This window comes from Gopherus evgoodei, chromosome 3 (genome assembly GCF_007399415.2).
Source record: "Gopherus evgoodei ecotype Sinaloan lineage chromosome 3, rGopEvg1_v1.p, whole genome shotgun sequence".
Classification (NCBI taxonomy): domain Eukaryota; kingdom Metazoa; phylum Chordata; order Testudines; family Testudinidae; genus Gopherus; species Gopherus evgoodei.
This window is the reverse complement of record NC_044324.1, coordinates 10,618,694-10,639,373: the sequence shown is the minus strand read 5'-3', so window position 1 is coordinate 10,639,373 and position 20,680 is coordinate 10,618,694. Positions and strand designations below refer to the sequence as shown.

At 59.0% G+C, this 20,680-nt stretch overlaps 1 protein-coding gene across 5 annotated transcripts in view; it reads left to right on the top strand.

Moving 5' to 3' along the window:
* The window catches only part of DNMT3A (DNA methyltransferase 3 alpha), a 282,256-nt gene that overhangs the window by 219,300 nt on the left and 42,276 nt on the right, over positions 1-20,680 (top strand). For all 5 annotated transcript variants that reach the window (XM_030555051.1, XM_030555050.1, XM_030555049.1 and 2 more), the window contains 7 exons: positions 514-726; positions 5,135-5,293; positions 5,400-5,507; positions 6,021-6,177; positions 8,038-8,187; positions 9,419-9,463; positions 11,260-11,339. In XM_030555051.1, the coding sequence (XP_030410911.1) occupies positions 514-726; positions 5,135-5,293; positions 5,400-5,507; positions 6,021-6,177; positions 8,038-8,187; positions 9,419-9,463; positions 11,260-11,339 (912 nt within the window). The remainder of the gene's footprint in view (positions 1-513; positions 727-5,134; positions 5,294-5,399; positions 5,508-6,020; positions 6,178-8,037; positions 8,188-9,418; positions 9,464-11,259; positions 11,340-20,680) is intronic.

Below are 20,680 nucleotides of genomic sequence, written 5' to 3'. Positions count from 1 at the left end.
CCCCTCCCAGGAAAGGACTTTCAGGGCCCTCCCCCTCTCTCACACCTGAGCCCTCTGTCTCCCTCCACTCCAGCCATAGCAGGCTGGGGAGATTCCCTGCCGGGCAGCACAGGACACTGGGCAGCACGCGGCACTGTGCTCTCCCCCACTCCCCCAGGCCGAGCATTGCAGCCTGCCATGCCAGGCTGAGTCCCCGACACCACATGCTCCTACGAGTGTGCACTGCTGTCTGGTGGGGTAGAGCCCAGGATCATGCTGGGCCCCCAAGGGGCCTTTCCCAAACTGAGTCCCCCGGCAGGAGAGTCCAGGACAGAGCTTCATTGCTGCTGGCCACTGGGGGCCCTGGGCCCTGCCAGCCCCAACAGGGCCCAGCTGAGAGCTGGCTGAGCCAAGCAGTCCCTAAGGGGGATCTGGCACTTGGTGGCCCCTTCCCTGCCCGCAGTGGCTTTTGGGGGTTCCCTCCTTCCCAGGACGCGGCAGGCAGCCCTAACTCCCCGTCTGCTCTCTCTGCAGGCTGAGAAGAAGGCCAAAGTCATTGCTGTCATGAACGTGATGGAGGAGAGCCCACGGGCAGAGCCTCAGAAGGAGGAGGAGGCCAGCCCGCCCGCCTCGCAGCAGCCCACAGACCCCGCCTCGCCCAACGTGGCCACCACCCCTGAGCCAGTGGTGGCCGACGCCCTGGACAAGAACATGTCCAAGTCGGCTGATGACGAGCCGGAGTACGAGGTGAGCTCAGCCACATGCAGCGGGGGCCAGGAGCCTTCAGGCCAGCATTGCTGGGGTCAGATGTGGGGCGCACCGTCTGTTGGGAACCCAGCCACACCAGAGCATCCATGCCACGCTCTGGGACCTTAGCCACCCCAGATCCCTGCCGCCACCCAGCCTTCTCCCCTGCACCTCCGCTCCCCCGTCCTTCCCTGCTCCTCCCCTCCTCTATGCTTCTCTGCGCGCCTCCCCTCCTCCACCCTGCTCCTCCCCTCCCCCGTCCTCCCCTGCTCCTCCCCTCCTCTACCCTTCTCTGCGCGCCTCCCCTCCTCCACCCTGCTCCTCCCCTCCCCCACCCTTCTCTGCACTCCTCCCTTCCTCCACCCTGCACGTCCCCTCCCCCATCCTTCTCTACACTCCTCCCCTCCTCCACTCTGCACGTCCCCTCCCGCATCCTTCCCTGCACCCCTCCCTCCCCTGCACCTCCCCTCCCCCGTCCTTCCCTGCTCCTCCCCTCCTCTACCCTTCGCTGCACACCCCCCCATCCTTCTCTGCATGCCTCCCCCCCTCCACCCTGCACGTCCCCTCCCGCATCCTTCCCTGCACCCCTCCCTCCCCTGCACCTCCCCTCCCCCGTCCTTCTCTGCATGCCTCCCCTCCTCCACCCTGCACCTCCCCTCCAGCATCCTTCCCTGCACCCCTCCCTCCCCTGCACCTCCCCTCCCCTGTCCTTCCCTGCTCCTCCCCTCCTCTACCCTTCTCTGCGCGCCTCCCCTCCTCCACCCTGCACTTCCCATCCGCCATCCTTCCCTGCATGCCTCCCCTCCTTCCCCTGCTCCTCCCCTCCCCCATCCTCCCCTGCTCCTCCCCTCCTCTACCCTTCTCTGCACACCCCCCGTCCTTCTCTGCATGCCTCCCCCCTCCACCCTGCACGTCCCCTCCCGCATCCTTCCCTGCACCCCTCCCTCCCCTGCACCTCCCCTCCCCCGTCCTTCCCTGCTCCTCCCCTCCTCTACCCTTCTCTGCGCGCCTCCCCCCCTCCACCCTGCACGTCCCCTCCCGCATTCTTCCCTGCACCCCTCCCTCCCCCGCTCCTCCCCTCCCCCGTCCTCCCCTGCTCCTCCCCTCCTCTACCCTTCTCTGCGCGCCTCCCCTCCTCCACCCTGCTCCTCCCCTCCCCCATCCTTCTCTGCACTCCTCCCTCCCCCATCCTTCTCTGCACTCCTCCCTTCCTCCACCCTGCACGTCCCCTCCCCCATCCTTCTCTACACTCCTCCCCTCCCGCATCCTTCCCTGCACCCCTCACTCCCCTGCGCCTCCCCTCCCCCGTCCTTCCCTGCTCCTCCCCTCCTCTACCCTTCTCTGCGCGCCTCCCCTCCCCCACCCTTCTCCTCACACTCCCTCCCCCATCCATCTCTGCACTCCTCCCTTCCTCCACCCTGCACGTCCCCTTCCCCATCCTTCTCTACACTCCTCCCCTCCTCCACTCTGCACGTCCCCTCCCGCATCCTTCCCTGCACCCCTCCCTCCCCTGCACCTCCCCTCCCCCGTCCTTCCCTGCTCCTCCCCTCCTCTACCCTTCTCTGCATGCCTCCCCTCCTCCACCCTGCTCCTCCCCTCCCCCACCCTTCTCTGCACACCTCCCGTCCCCTGTCCTTCTCTACACGCCTACCCTCCTCCACCATGCGCCTCCCCTCCCCTGGCCTTCTCTGCACCCCTCCCTCCCCTGCTCCTCCCCTTCCCCACCCTTCACCTCCCTTCCTCCACCCTGCACCTCCCCTCCAGCATCCTTCCCTGCACCCCTCCCTCCCCTGCACCTCCCCTCCCCTGTCCTTCCCTGCTCCTCCCCTCCTCTACCCTTCTCTGCGCGCCTCCCCTCCTCCACCCTGCACTTCCCATCCGCCATCCTTCCCTGCATGCCTCCCCTCCTTCCCCTGCTCCTCCCCTCCCCCATCCTCCCCTGCTCCTCCCCTCCTCTACCCTTCTCTGCACACCCCCCGTCCTTCTCTGCATGCCTCCCCCCCTCCACCCTGCACGTCCCCTCCCGCATCCTTCCCTGCACCCTCCCGCCCCTGCACCTCCCCTCCCCGTCCTTCCCTGCTCCTCCCCTCCTCTACCCTTCTCTGCGCGCCTCCCCTCCTCCACCCTGCACGTCCCCTCCCGCATCCTTTCCCGCACCTCCCCTCCCCCGCACCTCCCCTCCCCCGTCCTTCCCTGCGCCTCCCCTCCTCTACCCTTCTCTGCGCGCCTCCCCTCCACCCTGCACGTCCCCTCCCGCATCCTTCCCTGCACCTCCCCTCCCCCATCCTTCTCTACACTCCTCACCTCCCGCATCCTTCCCTGCACCCCTCACTCCCCTGCGCCTCCCCTCCTCTACCCTTCTCTGCACACCCCCCCATCCTTCTCTGCATGCCTCCCCCCGTCCACCCTGCACGTCCCCTCCCGCATCCTTCCCTGCACCCCTCCCTCCCCTGCACCTCCCCTCCCCCGTTCTCCCCTGCTCCTCCCCTCCTCTACCCTTCGCTGCACACCCCCCCATCCTTCTCTGCATGCCTCCCCCCTCCACCCTGCACGTCCCCTCCCGCATCCTTCCCTGCACCCCTCCCTCCCCTGCACCTCCCCTCCCCCGTCCTTCTCTGCATGCCTCCCCTCCTCCACCCTGCACGTCCCCTCCCGCATCCTTCCCTGCACCCTCCCTCCCCTGCACCTCCCCTCCCCGTCCTTCCCTGCTCCTCCCCTCCTCTACCCTTCTCTGCGCCCCTCCCCTCCTCCACCCTGCACGTCCCCTCCCGCATCCTTCCCTGCACCTCCCCTCCCCCATCCTTCTCTACACTCCTCACCTCCCGCATCCTTCCCTGCACCCCTCACTCCCCTGCGCCTCCCCTCCTCTACCCTTCTCTGCACACCCCCCGTCCTTCTCTGCATGCCTCCCCCCCTCCACCCTGCACGTCCCCTCCCGCATCCTTCCCTGCACCCCTCCCTCCCCTGCACCTCCCCTCCCCCGTTCTCCCGTGCTCCTCCCCTCATCTACCCTTCGCTGCACACCCCCCCATCCTTCTCTGCATGCCTCCCCCCCTCCACCCTGCACGTCCCCTCCCGCATCCTTCCCCTCCCCCGTCCTTCCCTGCGCCTCCCCTCTTCCGTCCTTCTCTGCATGCCTCCCCTCCTCCACCCTGCACGTCCCCTCCCGCATCCTTCCCTGCACCCTCCCTCCCCTGCACCCGCTCCTCCCCCACCCTTCTCTGCACACCCCCTCCCCCGTCCTTCTCTGCACGCCTCCCCTCCTTCACCCTGCACCTTCCATGCATGCCTGCCTCCCCCACTCCTCCCCTCCCCTGCCCTTCTCTGCACCCCTCCCTCCCCTGCTCCTCCCCTTCCCCACCCTTCTCTGCGCACCTCCCTTCCTCCACCCTGCACCCCTCCCTCCCCTGCTCCTTCCCGCCCCCACCCTTCTCTGCGCACCTCCCCTCCCCCATCCTTATCTGCATGCCTCCCCTCCTCCACCCTGCACTTCCCATCCGCCATCCTTCCCTGCATGCCTCCCCTCCTTCCCCTGCTCCTCCCCTCCCCCACCTTTCTCTGCACATCTCCTCTCTACCCTACCCTACCCTACCCTATATCTCCTCTACCCTGTCCTTCTCTGCACCCCCCCGCTTCTCCCCTCCCCCATCCTTCTCTGTACCCCTCCCTCCCCCTGCTCCTCCCTTCCCTGCACACTTCCCCTCCTCCCTGCCACCCTGCATGTTTCCCCTCCCTCAGCCTTCTCTGCACACCACCACTCCCCAACCCTACACACCTCCCCTCCTCCACCCTGTGCCTCTTTCCTGTCCTTTCCTCCATACGTCCCCCCACCCCCACCCCATGCCTCATTCTCTCCTGCACACCTCCCCTTCCCATCCCTCATCCTTCTATGCACGCCTCCCTCCCCATCGTTTCCTGCACATCACTTCTCTCCCACCCTCTGCCTCCCCTCCCCCAACTTGCTCTGCATACCTCCCCTCCCCCACTCTGTGCCTCTTCTCTGTCCTTCCCTCCGTACCTCTTCCCCTCCACTATCTTGTGCCTCCCCTCCCCTGTCCTCTCCTGCACACCTCCCCCCCCAGCCTCTGCCCCCCCCCGCACATCTCTCTCCCTCCACTATCTTGTGCTTCCCCTCCCCCGTCCTCCCTTACACACCTTCCTTCTGGCCGCTCTGTATCCCCGCACTCCTTTCCTGACCTCGCCTGCCCCCAGCTCTCTCTACTGGCCTACACATGTATATCTCATCCTGCCCATTCCTGTCCCCCCCCATGCCTGACCCCTCCCATCCCCACTGTTCCCCTTTCCCCATGTCCAGCCCCCTGCTTTGCCCCTCCCTGGGCAGGCCCAGCTCTGTTTCTGGCTAGGGGGACCCACTCTCTGATGCTCCGTCTGCTCCCCGGGCTGGCAGGATGGCCGAGGCTTCGGGATCGGCGAGCTGGTGTGGGGGAAGCTGCGTGGATTCTCCTGGTGGCCTGGCCGGATTGTGTCCTGGTGGATGACTGGGCGGAGCCGAGCAGCTGAGGGCACCCGTTGGGTCATGTGGTTCGGAGATGGCAAGTTTTCCGTGGTAAGTGGCAGCGCCAGGCGCTGTCTGGGCTGCAGGCTGGCAATTCTCAGGCCTGCCCTGGCGGAGGGGTGTTCTCCTCTCACAGCCCCATCTCTGCTCTCCACAGGTCTGCGTGGAGAAGCTCCTGCCACTCAGCTCCTTCTCCAATGCCTTCCACCAGGCCACGTACAACAAGCAGCCAATGTACCGCAAAGCCATCTACGAGGTCCTGCAGGTAAAAGCGGCTGGAGAGGGGGCCCCTTGCAGTCCCTATGCCCATCCACCCATGAGCCTTGGATTGGCCCAGGCCACAGAAGTGTGACCACGGGCAGCCGAGGGGGGTGAACGTGTTACGGAGGGTGAGGTGCTCAGACGCTCGGCGATGGGGCCGGAGAGAGACTTCCTGGCAGGGAGGGGCTGGAAGGGAAGGGCCCTCTGGCCTCGGTCCCATCCATTCGGCTAGGCAGTGCTATGAGTCCTGGAGTTAGACCAGCAGTCATCTGCTTGGGCAACCTCCTGCGCTGCTCATCGGGGCGCCTGCAGCCCACTCAGGGCAGTGGCAGTGGCTGTGCCATGGGGCACTGCCGCGCTCAGTCAATGCCTGAATGATGTGGGCTGTGTTGGGGCCAGAAAGGCAGGGGCCCTGTGTCCTGGCTGCACACACAGCAGGGCAGAGCCCTGCCATGGGGCAAGGGAGACTCCTTTTGGGCTGTGGGCAACTGGCCTGACCCTGGGGCTCGCTGCGCAGGTGGCCAGCAGCAGAGCAGGGAAGATCTTCCCAGCATGCCCCGAGAACGATGAGACAGACACTTCCAAAGCGGTGGAGATCCAGAACAAGCAGATGATCGAGTGGGCCCTGGGGGGCTTCCAGCCATCTGGTCCCAAAGGTCTGGAGCCACCAGAAGGTAATGGGCTTGTGGGATGGGGCGGGCGCAGCTCCAGGCAGGGGGAGCCAGGCTGCGGAATGGGCACTGGGCCACGGGGAGGGGCAGTGGGACTCGCCTGCATATCCATGGCACCTGGCACATCAGCTCCTGAGCATGGCAGCGAGATGCTGTATTCCCCTTCCCCTGGCTTAGGCTGACTTACCACAGCCATCTTGTCCCTGGCTCAGTTATCACCAGAAGCTCTGTCCTCACCGGGTCTAGTCACTGCGGTCCTTCTCTGCAGCCTCAAAGGCCAGGTTCGGGGCAGCACAGAGGGGCTGGCCGGCCTTGCCAGCCTGCCCGTCTCCTTGAGCTTGACTCGTCAGCCTTGACCTGCCTCTCCAGGAGCGGTCCTGGCTGCTGGGAGCAATTTTCCAGTCCCAGCTCCCCACTGTCGGCACCTACCTGTGATCTGCCAGCCTCCCCTCCCAACCACAGCTCGTGGGGTTGCTGCTGGCATGATAGCCGAGAAGCCCCAGGTAGGGATTAGGGCCCTGCTGTGCAGCAAAATCAGCCAGCTCCTGCCCCAAGGAGTGCCCGGCCCGGCCTTGGCAGGTGTGACGGTGCTGCCCGTGGGAGCCAGCTGAGGTCACTCAATTAGGGTGAACTGCAAACAAAACAGGGCAGACAAACCCCGGAAGCTGGTGGATATTCCAGTACTTAGATTTACCAGCCAGAACAAAACAGCTTCTATAGCACCTCACTGGTTACTCAGAAGTCCAAACAACACAGTTCCCTTAAAGTACTCAGCCTCAGGCCTCCATCCAGACACACACCTCAGATATGATGATGATTCCTGAAAATCTTATCTCATCATTATAAAAGAAAAGGTTCTTCCAACCCGAAAGGACCAGCCACACACCCAGGTCCAATTATAACTTAGATCTTACCCAAATTACATGCTATAGCCAATTCTTATTAACTAAGCTAACATTTATTTAAAAAGAAAAGAGAGAGAATGTTGGTTAAAAGATCAATATACAGACAGACTTGAATTCAGTTCTTGAGGTTCAGACACTGCAGAGATGAGCTTGTAGTTTCCAAAAGTCCTTTTAAAAATAGACCATATGTTATAGTCCAGTGCCCATATTCAGGGTGACTCCAATCAGTGACTGGGGATCTCAATCCTTGCGGCTTAAGGTTTCCCCCTCTTGAAACCCAAAGCAGATCTGAGATGAAGCAGGATCGTGTCCCAGGGTTTTTATACATTTCCAGCAGCCTTTTGGCCTGAGAAAACAATAGGCTTAATTCCTTCTCCCAAACATCCTGGCAATTAGCACAGGGTAATTTATCCATTGAACAGTTCAGATACAGGTTACCACAACCTTCAAAGAGACACAGAGACAATAATACTATTTCTCTCAAGTGTCTTCTTAATTGTTAATATTCCTTTTTTGAGCTTTGAATCAAAGCTCTAGCAATAGACAAGACTTGTTTGCTGACATCCCAAGCCCTGAGCAAACACCTCCCCTTCTACCTCTAACAATGCAGACTTGCATTTCAAAGCTCTGTTCATTTGCAGATCTTGCTAACCAGTTTCTAAAGTTCGGTCCTGGGTCAGGTCAGTCTGGGAGGTAATTAACTCTGTCTGGCTCTGTCACCTTCAGTGAGATATTAGATCAGATTCATCACACTGATGGCAGAGAGAGGCAGGCGGCAGGGAGGAAGGGTGAGGGAGCAGTGAAAGGCTCGGGGCCAGCTGCATATGCTGCCACAGGTGTTGCTGGGAAATGCCTGGCAGCCGACTGCCTTGCCCAGCTCCCCTGTGCCCATTGCGAGGAGCTGGCCCGTGCTGCTCTCCTGCGCCCGCTCTGACCACGTCCCTGTCCATTTGCGCAGAGGAGCGGAATCCCTACAAAGAAGTTTACACGGAGATGTGGGTGGAGCCAGAAGCAGCCGCTTACCCCCCGCCTCCGCCAGCCAAAAAACCAAGGAAAAGCACAACAGAGAAGCCCAAGGTCAAGGAGATCATAGACGAGCGCACCCGAGGTAGCCGCCCGCCCGCTGAGGGAGGGCCTCTGGGGAGGGGTGGGTAGCTGGCTGGCCCCAGACAGGGCCACTCACCCCCACTGGCACCAAGCTCCGCTGGCCACCGCTGCAGCTCCAGAAGAGCATTTCCCATGGTGCTGCTGGCGTCGTGAGAGCAGAGACACCCCGCTGACCCAGGGAGGCTGCAGGGCTCTGTCTGCTGGCCCTGGGAGCACTAGTACCACCCCCCAGCCAGCCTGAGAACTATTGCTGCCCAAGCCTACCTCCCAAATTCCCCTTCTTGAGCTGCAGAGAGCCCCCTGAGCCAGGCCACTGTGGGCCCCACCCCTGCCCCTTTGGGCAGTTGGAATCTGGTTTTTAACCCCGAGCCCAGGGCAGCTCCAGCTTGTCCTGGCCAGGGTCTGCCTCTAGACTTGGGTTAAACCCCACTCGAGACCTTCCCAGGCCTGGGAGCTCTTTTGCCATCCTCCTTCTCACTGGCCGGGCAAGGGAAGGGTGAGGAGAGAAGTGGGGGCTGCCACCCCATTGCAGAGTAATGGACCCCCAAAGTAGCTCCCCTCTCCCCTCAGCCACCCAGAGGAGAGGAGACAGAGAGAACTGGCCACCGTGTCTGTGCTCACACACTGCCCTGCCGCTGGGGGCAGCACTGGCTCTGTGTAGTGCTAGCGATTGGTGCCCAACGGCCCCGGGCACTAAATCTCTTACCCAGAGGGAAGGTGCAGCCTGGGCCTGGCCAGTGCCTGGCCAACATCTCACCCCCGATCGTTGGCCAAGTGCCATCTTCACTTCCATTCCACCCCTCGTGTCTCTGTGAGACTGTCAGCAAGGGGGACTGCTCTAAGACCCCTGATCTCCCATGGGCCCTTGAGCAGACCCGTACGAGGGCCTGGATACCACTTCTGCTCTTCCTGGCTCCTCCCTGGGCAGCAGGGTCCCTGTCTCCCTCGCACTGCCCCATCTCTGGGGACACTGTCATTTCCTCTGCATCCAGGACTCCGTGCCCCCAGGGGCAGTACAAGAAGGGACTGGAATCCCCCCCTGCCCCATGGCAGGGTTGAGTGGCCGAGTCCTGGCTAGGGAAAGACCCTTTTCTTGGGCCCTGTAGAAACTCTTGCTCTTTCCTTATGAGCTGCCCCCGGGCCGGCGCAGAGCATCCTGTGCCATTGTGTGTAACCCAGCCGCCCTCCAGACCCCCCTGTGACCTGCCTGACTTCTTCTTTCATTTTCCCAGAGCGGCTTGTTTATGAGGTTCGCCAGAAATGCAGGAACATTGAAGGTGAGTATGTGAGCAGGGAGCTGCCTAGCGCCCACGGCCACTGCTAGACATCCCTAGAGAGGGGACGTCGATCAGCCTCAGCCTCCCCCTTGCCCACACATCGTCCTGCCGCATAGAGAGGGACTGTGGTAGCGGAGAGGCAGGAAGAGAGCCAGTTGGCAGAGACACCTCCTGGTTTGCACCTGACTGGCAGGCAGCAGTGAGACTGCGGCCATCCTGGCGGGTGGAAGGGCTGTCCTGGGGACACCACATGGGCCACTACCAGGAGAGGTCACGGGTGTTGCATTCCCACACCGCTGGGATCATCAGGGGAGCAGTGCTGAGGCAGGTGGCACAGAGATGTGGTTAGAGATGCGAGACTGGACTAGAAGGCAGTTGGCTCCATGATGCTCAATGTCTTCAGCACTGGTCTGAATGAAAATCTCAGGTCCTTGCTGGGGAAGTTAGGGGATGGCGCAGCCGTTGGCAGGGGGTAACTAGCAAGCGGGTAAGCTGGGCCCGTTCAAACACAACGTGTGCAATACAGGCAATGCCAGGTTCTCCGGGTAGGAGCCGGGCGCAGGCCATGTGCACAGAGTGGGGGGCCGTCAGGGCCTGGAAATGATACAAAGTCACAGTGCACATTATGAGTATGAGCATTAGCAAGCCTTGGCCGTGTAACCAGGGGAGTAGCAAGGAGGAGCCCAGAGATCTTCCTTCTGTACACGACGTTGGTGAGATGCTGCTGGAATTCGGTGTCCCGTTCTGGGGGTCACACTTTTAAAAGGGTGCAGAAAAGAGCCGTCCAAACCAGGCGGACGGGGCTGGAGTAAATGCTTGGAGCACTGTCTGTTTAGCTGACCAGGGAGAAGATTGAGAGGTGTCTTGGTTACAGTGTGTAAGTGCTTTCCCAGGGAGAACTCACCATGTCCTACAGGGCTTTCCGCTAGTGGAGACAGGCAGCTGAGAGCCAGAGGCTGGGAGCTGGAGCCAGACCATTCAAACAAGAAATAAGGTGCAGATCTGTAACAATGTGTGGGATTAACCCGGGGGTGGGGGGGACACAACACTCCCAAGGGCAGTGGGGGATTCTCTACCACTTGGCATCTCTAAATGCAGACCGACTGCCTTGCTGGCACACACACATTACAGGGGGAACTGGCTGGCGTGCAGTGGCCTTGGATACGCACCCACCAGGCGGGGTGATTGAACCGTCCTTTCTGGCCTTGCACCCTGCAACTCTCATTTAGTTGAACTGAGAGAAGGGTATGAGCCTTGCTTCTGGCTCTGCATGGGGCTGATGGCTCATTCTCGCAAAGGCAGAACAAGACCCAGTAGCTGGGAACTGAAGTTAGACAAATCCAGGCTAGGAATAAGGAGCAGAGTTTTAACAGGGAGAGGAGGGTAACGACCCACTGGAGCAAGCCACTAGCGGCTGTGGGGAATCTTTAGCTTAGGCCTGGGAGTCTGTGGAACGGATGTGCTCTAACTCCTCTGGAGCTTGTGGGCTGGAGGCAGGAATCGCTGGCTGGAGTCTCTGCCCAGTGTGATGCAGGATATCGAATGACTCTTCCAAGCCTTAACGTGTGTGGCCGTCCAGACTCCTCTTGTGACTAGTGGATGTGGAGTCTGCTGGGGCTCCCACTGACTCAGTTGGGAAGCCAGGCTGGCAGTGCAGCATGGGATGGTTCCTGGGAGCTTGGGGTGCTCTGGGCCAGGTAGTTGGGGCACAGAGTGAGGGGGAGGGGGTGGAGGTGAGGCTGAGAAGCCCCCATTGTGTGTAAGACACTTGCTTTTCCTACTCTCCCCCTGGTCAGATATCTGCATTTCTTGTGGAAGCCTCAACGTTACCCTGGAACACCCTCTATTTATCGGCGGAATGTGCCAAAACTGCAAGGTATGGAGTGGGGGGAGCCTTCTTGTCTCTGTAGGCTGGCCTGGCCCCCAGCCTCCCTGGATATTCCAGGCCAGACACGAGCAAAGCCGCATGTGCACTTTGATCGTCCAGTTTTGCACTGCAGAGGGGCGAAACCCGAGCTTCAGGCCTCAGCTGCAGCGAGGCCAGTGCTACCTGGGCCTCCCAAGTTAACATGAGGCCTCTCTCCCCCGATGTGGGCACCTTCTTCGAGTGATGGTCCCTACTGCATTCCGCTGAGGTGTCACACGTGTGCCATGTGCAAGTAGAAGTGTCTGTTGGTCAGTGCATGCGCCCTGGCTTCACCTCATGAGTTCATCCGAGGCGATAAAGGGTGGGGCGGACCAACCGCATCTCCAGTTCCTTCTCACCGCTGCATGGTCCCAGCCCGAGCTGCTAGTGTCCTCTTGTCTCTGACCTACTGGAAAATAACAGTTCAGGATTATAGAGTGTTTTCTTCCAGTTTTTGCTGTTTTTAACATAGTGTCATTTTTAGGAATAATTTTAGTAAAACTGTCCAGTATCAGAGGGGTAGCCGTGTGTCACGGAGTCACTAGGCGATGCTCTGGAACTGCTCCCCACCAAGTCAGTCAGGTCTTTGGGGAGCCTCCTCTCCCTTGGAGCAGACTTGTTCAGGGCAAGAAGCTCACACGGCTTCACCTCCTGGGTCTCTCCTTGGAGCATTCAGCATCCTCTGCCCCTCCGTGCGCTTCCCACAGCGAGTCAGCCCCAGCGGGGTCCTGGGGAAGCCACAGGGTCCTGCACCCCCACTTCGCAGTCAGACGTGACTCTCAGCCAGCCAGTAACACAGAGGTTTATTTGATGACAGGAACAGGGTCTAAAACACAGCTTGTAGGTGCCGCGAGCCGGACCCCTCGGCCGGGTCCATTCTGGGGGGCAGTGAGCCAGACCCTCAAGTCTGCACTTCACTCCTCATCCCCAGCCAGCTCCAGACTCACAAACCCCTCCAGCCCCTCCTCTCTGCTCAGCCCCTTTCCCGGGCCAGGAGGTCACCTGATCCCTTGTCTCCAACACCTTCAGCTGGCACCTTTGCAGGGGAGGGGCCCAGGCCATCAGTTGCTAGGAGACAGAGTGTCAGGCATTTAGGTGCATTGGCCCTTTGCTCTGCCAGATACTTCAGAACTGCCTAGGGGACACTGAGGCACCAACACAGTATTCAGAGAAAACATTAAGAACATTCCTAGTTCATCACACCGTGTTAGTCTGGATCTGTAAAAGCAGCAAAGAATCCTGTTGCACCGTATAGACTAACGTTTGTTAGTCTATAAGATGCCACAGGATTCCTTGCTGCTTTAGTAGAATTGAGGCCTTTGTGGAATCTGTTTACCGGTTCCCCCACCCCAGCACCCACACGCAGAAAGTGGATTGTAACAAAGATGCCAGGATTCAAGATCTGCACCTCCTGCCCATGTTCCTTCTCGGTCAGTGACAAGCAGCAGTGGTGCCGCTGCTGTTTGGGAGAGGCCCACATTGCATCCAGGAGCCGTATCTTCCAGTCCTTCCAACGCTGTACCCGAGAAGGCCAGGCTCTCTGCCTCAAGAAGGTCACCATGAGTCCTTAATTGGAACCAGGCCAGAGAACTGCCCCATGCATTGGCCTGAGAAACCCAGGAGTGCGCCTCCCGCTATGGAGACATTGTCCTGGTCCACTGGCACCACTGCTACGGACCATGTGCCAGGGCCTAGTTGGGAGGCAGGGAACCATGGTCCTGCTTTGAGCAGGGGGTTGCACTAGATGACCTCCTGAGATCTCTTCCAACCCTAATCTTCTGTGATAAGCATGACAGTAATTCTTCCTCCAAGCCTAAGAATGATGACATCCCTTCCACATATACCAGCCACGGAGAAGCGGGGCGTTCCAAGGTGCACAAGCATGACAAAAAATCATGCAGACCAGCAGCTCCACCGGCACCGAGCAGCCAGTCATGCACACTCTGTCAGCCTCCCTTAAAACAAGGGCTCCATCAACTCCGGGACAGTCCTCCACTCTAGTGCCGGTTCTGGCTGCGGAATGAGTACCGTTAACACCAGGGGCATTGGAGGAAGCACCAGAACCACATGAACTGTTTGCCCTAGGAGAACTGAGATCTCGATGCCTTCCTCTACCCTCCGCACCTAGGGAGGTCCAATCTCCTATCCAGGACTTACCGCAATCAAGTCATGCTGCGACTCATCCTTCTACGGTTTTCACACTTCCACCGGCTCCAACGGTACCACTATTAGAACCGAGATCTGAGTTCTCATAATGGGAGGATTCCAACAGAGCACAAGGGCTTCACCCCCTCCCTGCTCAGGGGGCCCTCGGGCACGTACTCCAACCTGCTCAGTCCGGTTCCACCAGTACTGCCAGAGCAAGAGCATTTCCCATCGTCCTCTTCAGCCGCTGCAGTAACCTCACTCCACCTCATCTCCAGATGACTTTTGGCAGTTCCCAGAACTCCTGTGAAGTGGCGGATGGCCTTCATATTCCACTGGAGGGAGTACGAGACGAGCAGCATCAGGTCCTGGACACCCTTCATTCCTTGGTGCCAATCAATGGTGCCATTCTCAAACCAGCTCAAATGGTTTGGCCTACCCTGCCCACTTGCACAGCTACCTCCCAGGGGACAGGGAAGAGATGCTACGTAGCGGCCAAGGGGTCAAAGTTCCTTTTCTCACACCCCCACCCAGTTCCCTCTTGGTGCAAGCAGCAACAGAACAGTCCAGACAGCAACACTCACGCTCCACCCTGTCGGATAAGGAGGGCAAATGCTTAGACCTTCTGAGGCTCCAGGTCTTCTCTTGAGCTAGCCTCCAATTTCAAACTACCAGGCCTTGCTGGCCAAATCTGACTTCCTCAACTACGGAAAGTTGGAGGACTTCACTGAAAGGTGCCTCAGCAAGGTCGAGTATGGTTCCAGTCTGTCCTGCAGGAGGGCAAACAGCGCTACAGTCAGCTCAAGACCCTGCGGATCCTCTTCACGGGCACGGGCATTGTCATGCGGAGGGAATCATGGCTCCACAAATCCGGTTTCCCCAGGGAGGTGCAAAATACCATCGAGGAGCTCTCGTTCGATGAGTTGCACTGGTTGAATCTGAAGACTGACAATTCCCTCCACTCCCTCAAGGATTCTAGAGTCACACTTCGATCACTGGGTATCTGGTAACTTCTACCACCCAGCACCTACTCAGGACTCCCCATTCTTCCACCAGAGACCATATGATCCTCCTCGGAAGTGTCAGAAGACCCAACGATCCCGCCCTCCAGGCCTCCTTCCCAGACTTCATCATCTCACATTCAGACCTCTCAGAAACAATATTTCTGAGTGTCAACCACCGTTCCAACTGCCATGCAACTAGTGCGTCCCCTTCGGGTGAATCTAGCATTCTTCTTACCAGCTTGGAGTGCAATAACTACAGACAAGTGGGTCCTGGATGCCATCAGCTATGGCTATACAATCGAGTTCAGCACACTACCTCATCCACATCCCCCACCCCAATCCCTCTTCAGGGACCACTCTCACAACAGCATCCTTGCCTTAGAAATGGCCACTTACTGCAAAGGGGAGGGAGAGAGCACGTTCCCCCGAGCTATCGGGGCACGGGGTTCTATTCCACTTACTTCCTGGTACGCAAGAAGAATGGCAGATGGAGACCAATCCTGGATCTCCGTTGCCTCAACCGCTTCACCTGCCAGCCAAGTTTCGTATGGTCACTTTAGCGGCCATCATGCTGTCACTAGGAAAGGCATGTGCTTTATGGCTCTCAATATGCAGAACACCTGTTGTCACATAGACATTCATCCAACTCACAGAAAATTCCTGAGGTTCATGCTAGGCCCTCAGCATTTTCAGTACAGAGTTCTGCCATGTGGGCTCACCACTGCTCCCCAGGTCTTCACCAAAGTTTTCTGTATCATAGCGGCCCACCTCTGGGGTCCTGATATTCCCCATCTTGACTAGCGGCACGATCCAGAGACGAGGCTTGAATCTTGACCTCCATGTTGCTCAGACTCCTTTCCTCCCTGGGAGTCAATGTCAACATCGAAAAATCAGTTTTGATTCCCACACAGCCCCAAGTCTTCATAGGGGTCTCCATCAGCTTGGTCACAGCCAGAGCTTACCTAGCAAGGGACAGGTTCCAGCCTCTACAGGAACTCATTGACTGGATAGTCAACAGTCCATCTGTCCCGGTCAGGACTTGCTTATCCCTCCTTGGCCACATGGCGTCCTCTACATATATCACTGCCTTCGCTCACCTCCTCCTTCACTGTCTGCAGATGTCGCTCCAGAGGGTTTACTCACTGTGATGTAAGGGGTGTACCTAACACATCCTGGCTCAGAAAGGGTTAACTGCGCATTGCAGGATGAGAAGGCCATGCCCCTCCACCTCTGTTGGGCATGCTCAGCCTGTAGGCAAGATATTAAAGAAGCAGCTCTGCTCAGTCGAGGCAGACTGCTGAACGGGAAGGGTGCAGATTGCAGGCTCTCTCCCGGGAGCTGCTACCAGCCCAAACCACAGAGCCAATGCACCCCGAGCCCCAGACGGATTCTAGGGTGTTTGTGGAATCCAGAGAAGGGAGTCATCAGGAGGTGCACCGGCCGAGGACCCCAGAGACCCAGGGGACACCTCTGAAGAAGACAGGGTAGGAAGCAGCCCAGGGGGCGAGAACTGGAGAACAGGTCAGTGTGTTTCGGGGAGATCCCCACTGACTCAGTGGTGAGCACCCTCGCCACTGCCAGGGCCCTGGGCTGGGACTCAGAGGAGCAAGGAGGGCCCAGGTCCCTCTACCCCAGGCACCACACACTCCTAGGCGGCGCTCCACTTCCCCAGTGGGCCAAAAGGCCACACAGCCCCTCAGATGTGGGCAGTTTTATTGACTCCAGCCAGTAGGCTACACAGCCCTGTAAGGAAGGGTCACTCAATTGACGCTGGCCACTGAGCCATACAGCCCCATGAGGAGGGGCGACTCCAGCCACTAGGCCGTACTACCACACTTTATGGTCAGGGTCACCAGCGTAGGACCTATCCGGCTGTGGCACTGCCTTTCCTTTTCTTCTGACTATATGTGACCTGACACCCCATGACAGGTTGTACCTACCCCACGAAACTCTCACACTCTATGTGCCACAGGCTTTATGTTGTCAGTCCCCCCCAAGGTGTTCTCTTCCCTCCAGTGGTGAATGGACCCACAGCAGGTCTGTACAGGGATCCCCATCCTCCCTGGACAGGACACATCCCTCACAGGATGGGGAGCACACATGGTCCATCACATGATGGAAGGGACATGGACCCCTCGGGAATTCAGGATGCACCTCAACCTTCTGGAACTCCGGGCAGTACGGCAAGCGTGTCAAGCATTTCTCCCATCCATTCGCTCGCATCATGTTCTCATCGTGTTGGACACCACCATCTGTTACATCACAGACCAGGCGGCAGGAGGTCTGTGTGCAGAAGTGGTCAGTCTGCGGGATTGGTGCATTGCCCACAAGAGCCTGTTGTTGGCAGTCTATCTTCTGGGGATTCCGAACGTGAGTGCAGACTCTCAGCCGAAGATTCATCTCCAGTCACGAGTGGGAGATGCACGACTCTGTAGTAAACAACATCTTCAGCCAGTGGGGGACTCCCACCAGAAAGCTCTTTGCCTTCCACAGCAACAACGACATGCAGCACGTACTGCTCAAGGCGATGCCTCTTCCTCCACTGGTCAGACCAGATCGACTACTTCTTCCCCTCCTCCTCTCCCCCCACCAGTCCTCCAAAAGATCAGGCAGGAGAGGGCCCCGGTCTGGCCACCCCAGTTTTGGTTTCCCAACCATCTTCTGTCAGCCTGTCCCTCACCTCCCCTACCTGCAACACAACAGCAGGATCAGACATCCCAATCCACAGACACTTCACCTCAAAGCTTGGTATTTGGATGGGCATCTTCTCTAGAGTGTTCGTCTGTGGGGCATGATAGCCTTTTGAGCAGCAGGAAGGAGTCCACGAGGCGTTCCTGTTGAGCCAAGGAGAATCACTTGGCCTTTGGTCCCAGCAAAAGGGCTTTCCCCTAAGGAAGTGGGCATTTCTCTTCTTTTGGACAGCCTCTTGCCCTTGAAGACATCAGGGCTCGCCCTCAGTTCTCTCAAGGTTCATGTAGTGGCAATCAGTACCTTCCACCGCCCCATGGAAGCACACTCCGTATTTACACATCCGTTGACTACCAGGTTTTGGAAAGGTCTCTTCAGGACTTTCCCACCTATCCAGCCTATCACCCCCCAGTGGGACCTCAACCTCGTTCTAGCGGCGTTAATGAAACCGCCCTTCAAGCCTCTGGCTTCATGCTCTATGTCCCTCCTTTCCATGAAAGTCTCCTTCCTAGTGGCTGTCACTTCGGTGAGAAGGGTAGGCGAACTGGGGGCCATGATGGAGGGCCCCCTCTTTCACCACGTTCCATAAGAATAAAGTCTTCCTGCGCCTGCACTCCCAAGTTTCTACCAAAGGTCATATCTCAGTTTCATCTCAACCACCCCGTACACTCATCTGCTTTCTTCCCAAAGCCTCACGCCTCGGCAGAGGAGCAGCACCTTCACTCCTTTGACGTCCGCAGGGCTCTGACCTTCTACCTGCCAAGGACGAGACCTATCAGGAGGTCCCCGTGACCAGCGTTTCTCAAACTGGGATCCAGGGAGTCCACAGGCCCTGCTGATCAACTCCTCCCCCTCCCTCCCAGCGCATTGGGGGCCCGGGGCTAAGGCAGGTTCCCTACCTGCCTGGAAGTGGCTGCCAGCTCCTTGCGGCCCTTAGGCTCATGGGTGGACAGGGAGGCTCCCACGCTGCCCCTGCCCAAGTGCCGGCTCCGCAGCTCCCATAAACTGGGAACCGTGACCAATGGGAGCTGTGGGGACGGCGTATGTGGGCACAAGGGCAGCGCACAGAGCCTCCCTGGCCGCCCATGCGTCTAGGGCAGCGGTTCCCCTGTGAACCCCTTTCATTAAAATGTCAAGTCTCAAGAACCTCCTCCTAAAAACGAATATTTCCAGGGATTTTTTCCTTTACCTGAGTATAAATTATAAAAGCAGTGATCTTGGAAATATAACATTTGTTATTATGACATGTTTATTACACACTATTTATTATTAATTATTATTTATCATTGCAGTATTTTTATTACATTATGAAAATGGCAACACTCTGACAAGATCTCACGTTCGTAGCTTGTATCACTTTGAATAAGCCTGTTACAAGACAAGGCTCCTAGGTTTCATCAAGGAGTATCAGATGTGAAACAGCAGGAAGGGATCTAAGAAGCCAAGAGTTCCTCCTACACAAGCATTCAGGGCTTGAGCAGTCCAGGCAAACAACGCACCTTACAACAAAGCTTAAACTTGTTCTTCATAATAATTTAAAAACAATCCTAGCTGCCTATTTCATTTTAAAAACAGCAACAACAAAAAATCCACCTCCCTTTCCATTTCTTATAAGGAGTTTTGGAGTTTAACTCTCCTCAGTGGGGTAGAGATGCTCGCTTTGATATGCTTAGCTCTTGGAAGTCCAGGGGCTCCGGGCTGCTGGCCCCGTGCTGTCTGGGATCCCTAGGGACAGCTCTGTCCGCCATAGGGAATTTTTTCCCGAGAACCCCCTGTAACATTTTTGGGAACCACTGGTCTAGGGGCTGCAGGGACCTGGCAGCTGCTTCCTGGGAGCTGTGGTAAGTGCTACCAGGCCCCCGCACCCCAAATGCTCTCCTGCACCCCAATCCCCTTCCCCAGCCCAGAGTCCCCTCCCGCACCCAAACTCCTTCCCAGAGCCCGCACTCTGCACCCCCCACACCCAACCTGCTCCAGCCCTGAGCCCCCACCTGCACCCCAGCCCCCTTCCCCAGCCCAGAGTCCCCTCCTGCACGCAAACTGCTTCCCAGAGCCCACACTCCGCACCCCCTACACCCAACCCCATGCCCCACCCCTGAGTCCCCACCTGCACCCCAGCCCAGAGTCCCCTCCTGCACCCAAACTCCTTCCCCAAGCCCGCACTCCGCACCCCCTACACCCAACCCCATGCCCCACCCCTGAGTCCCCACCTGCACCCCAGCCCAGAGTCCCCTCCTGCACCCAAACTCCTTCCCTGAGCCCACACTCCGCACCCCCTACACCCAACCCCATGCCCCACCCCTGAGTCCCCACCTGCACCCCAGCCCAGAGTCCCCTCCTGCACCCAAACTCCTTCCCCAAGCCCGCACTCCGCACCCCCTACACCCAACCCCATGCCCCACCCCTGAGTCCCCACCTGCACCCCAGCCCAGAGTCCCCTCCTGCACCCAAACTGCTTCCCTGAGCCCGCACTCTGCACCCCTCACACCCAGCCCCCTGCCCCAGCCCTGAGTCCCCACCTGCACCCCAGCCCAGAGTCCCCTCCTGCACCCAAACTGCTTCCCAGAGCCCGCACTCCGCACCCCCTACACCCAACCCTCTGCCCCACCCCTGAGTCCCCACCTGCACCCCAGCCCAGGTCCCCTCCTGCACCCAAACTGCTTCCCAGAGCCCGCACTCCGCACCCCCTACACCCAACCCCCTGCCCCAGCCCTGAGCCACCACCTGCACCCCAGCCCCCTGCCCCAGCCCAGAGTCCCCTCCTGCACCCAAACTCCTTCCCAGAGCCTGCACTCTGCACCCCCCCACACCCAACCCCGTGCCCCACCCCTGGGCCCCGACCTGCACCCCAACCCATGCCTCAGCCTGGTGAAAGTGCGTGAGGGTGGGGGAGAGCAAACAACAGAGGGAAGGGGAATGGAGCGAGTGGGGGCGGGGCCTCAGTGAACAGACAGGGCAGGGGGTCTCAAAAAATTTTAAATCAAACTGAGAGTCCTGGGGTTGCTAATCTTTGAGAACCGCTGCCCTAGACCGTTTATTGCAATAGCTGCAAGGCTGAAGGAGCAGGCAGGATTGTCAAGCAGTTTTGGGGTTGTATTACACTCTGCTCTCCATTGACGGGACTTGGAGTGAGAGCCCACACGTCGACTGCAGCACTCTCCCCGATGTGTCGCTTCCAGACATACGTGGAGTTGGCCGCACCTTGGTGCGGGACTCTGCATGGCTGTCCTCCGTTCCTCCCTCCCCTCGGGATTCCACTGCCCGCCCTCCAGCCCCTCTGCTGCACATCTGGTGGAGGAACAGAGGGCGTGGTCACTCCGCCCCGCCCGTTATCACCTCAGACAAAACCATGAGGTGACGCAAGGGCGCATGCACCAACAGACACGCCTGCTTCCAAATGCTCCGGCTCCAGGCGCATGACGCATGCATAACCCCTCAGTGAATGCAGGTAGGGACCACCCATCTTGAAGAACC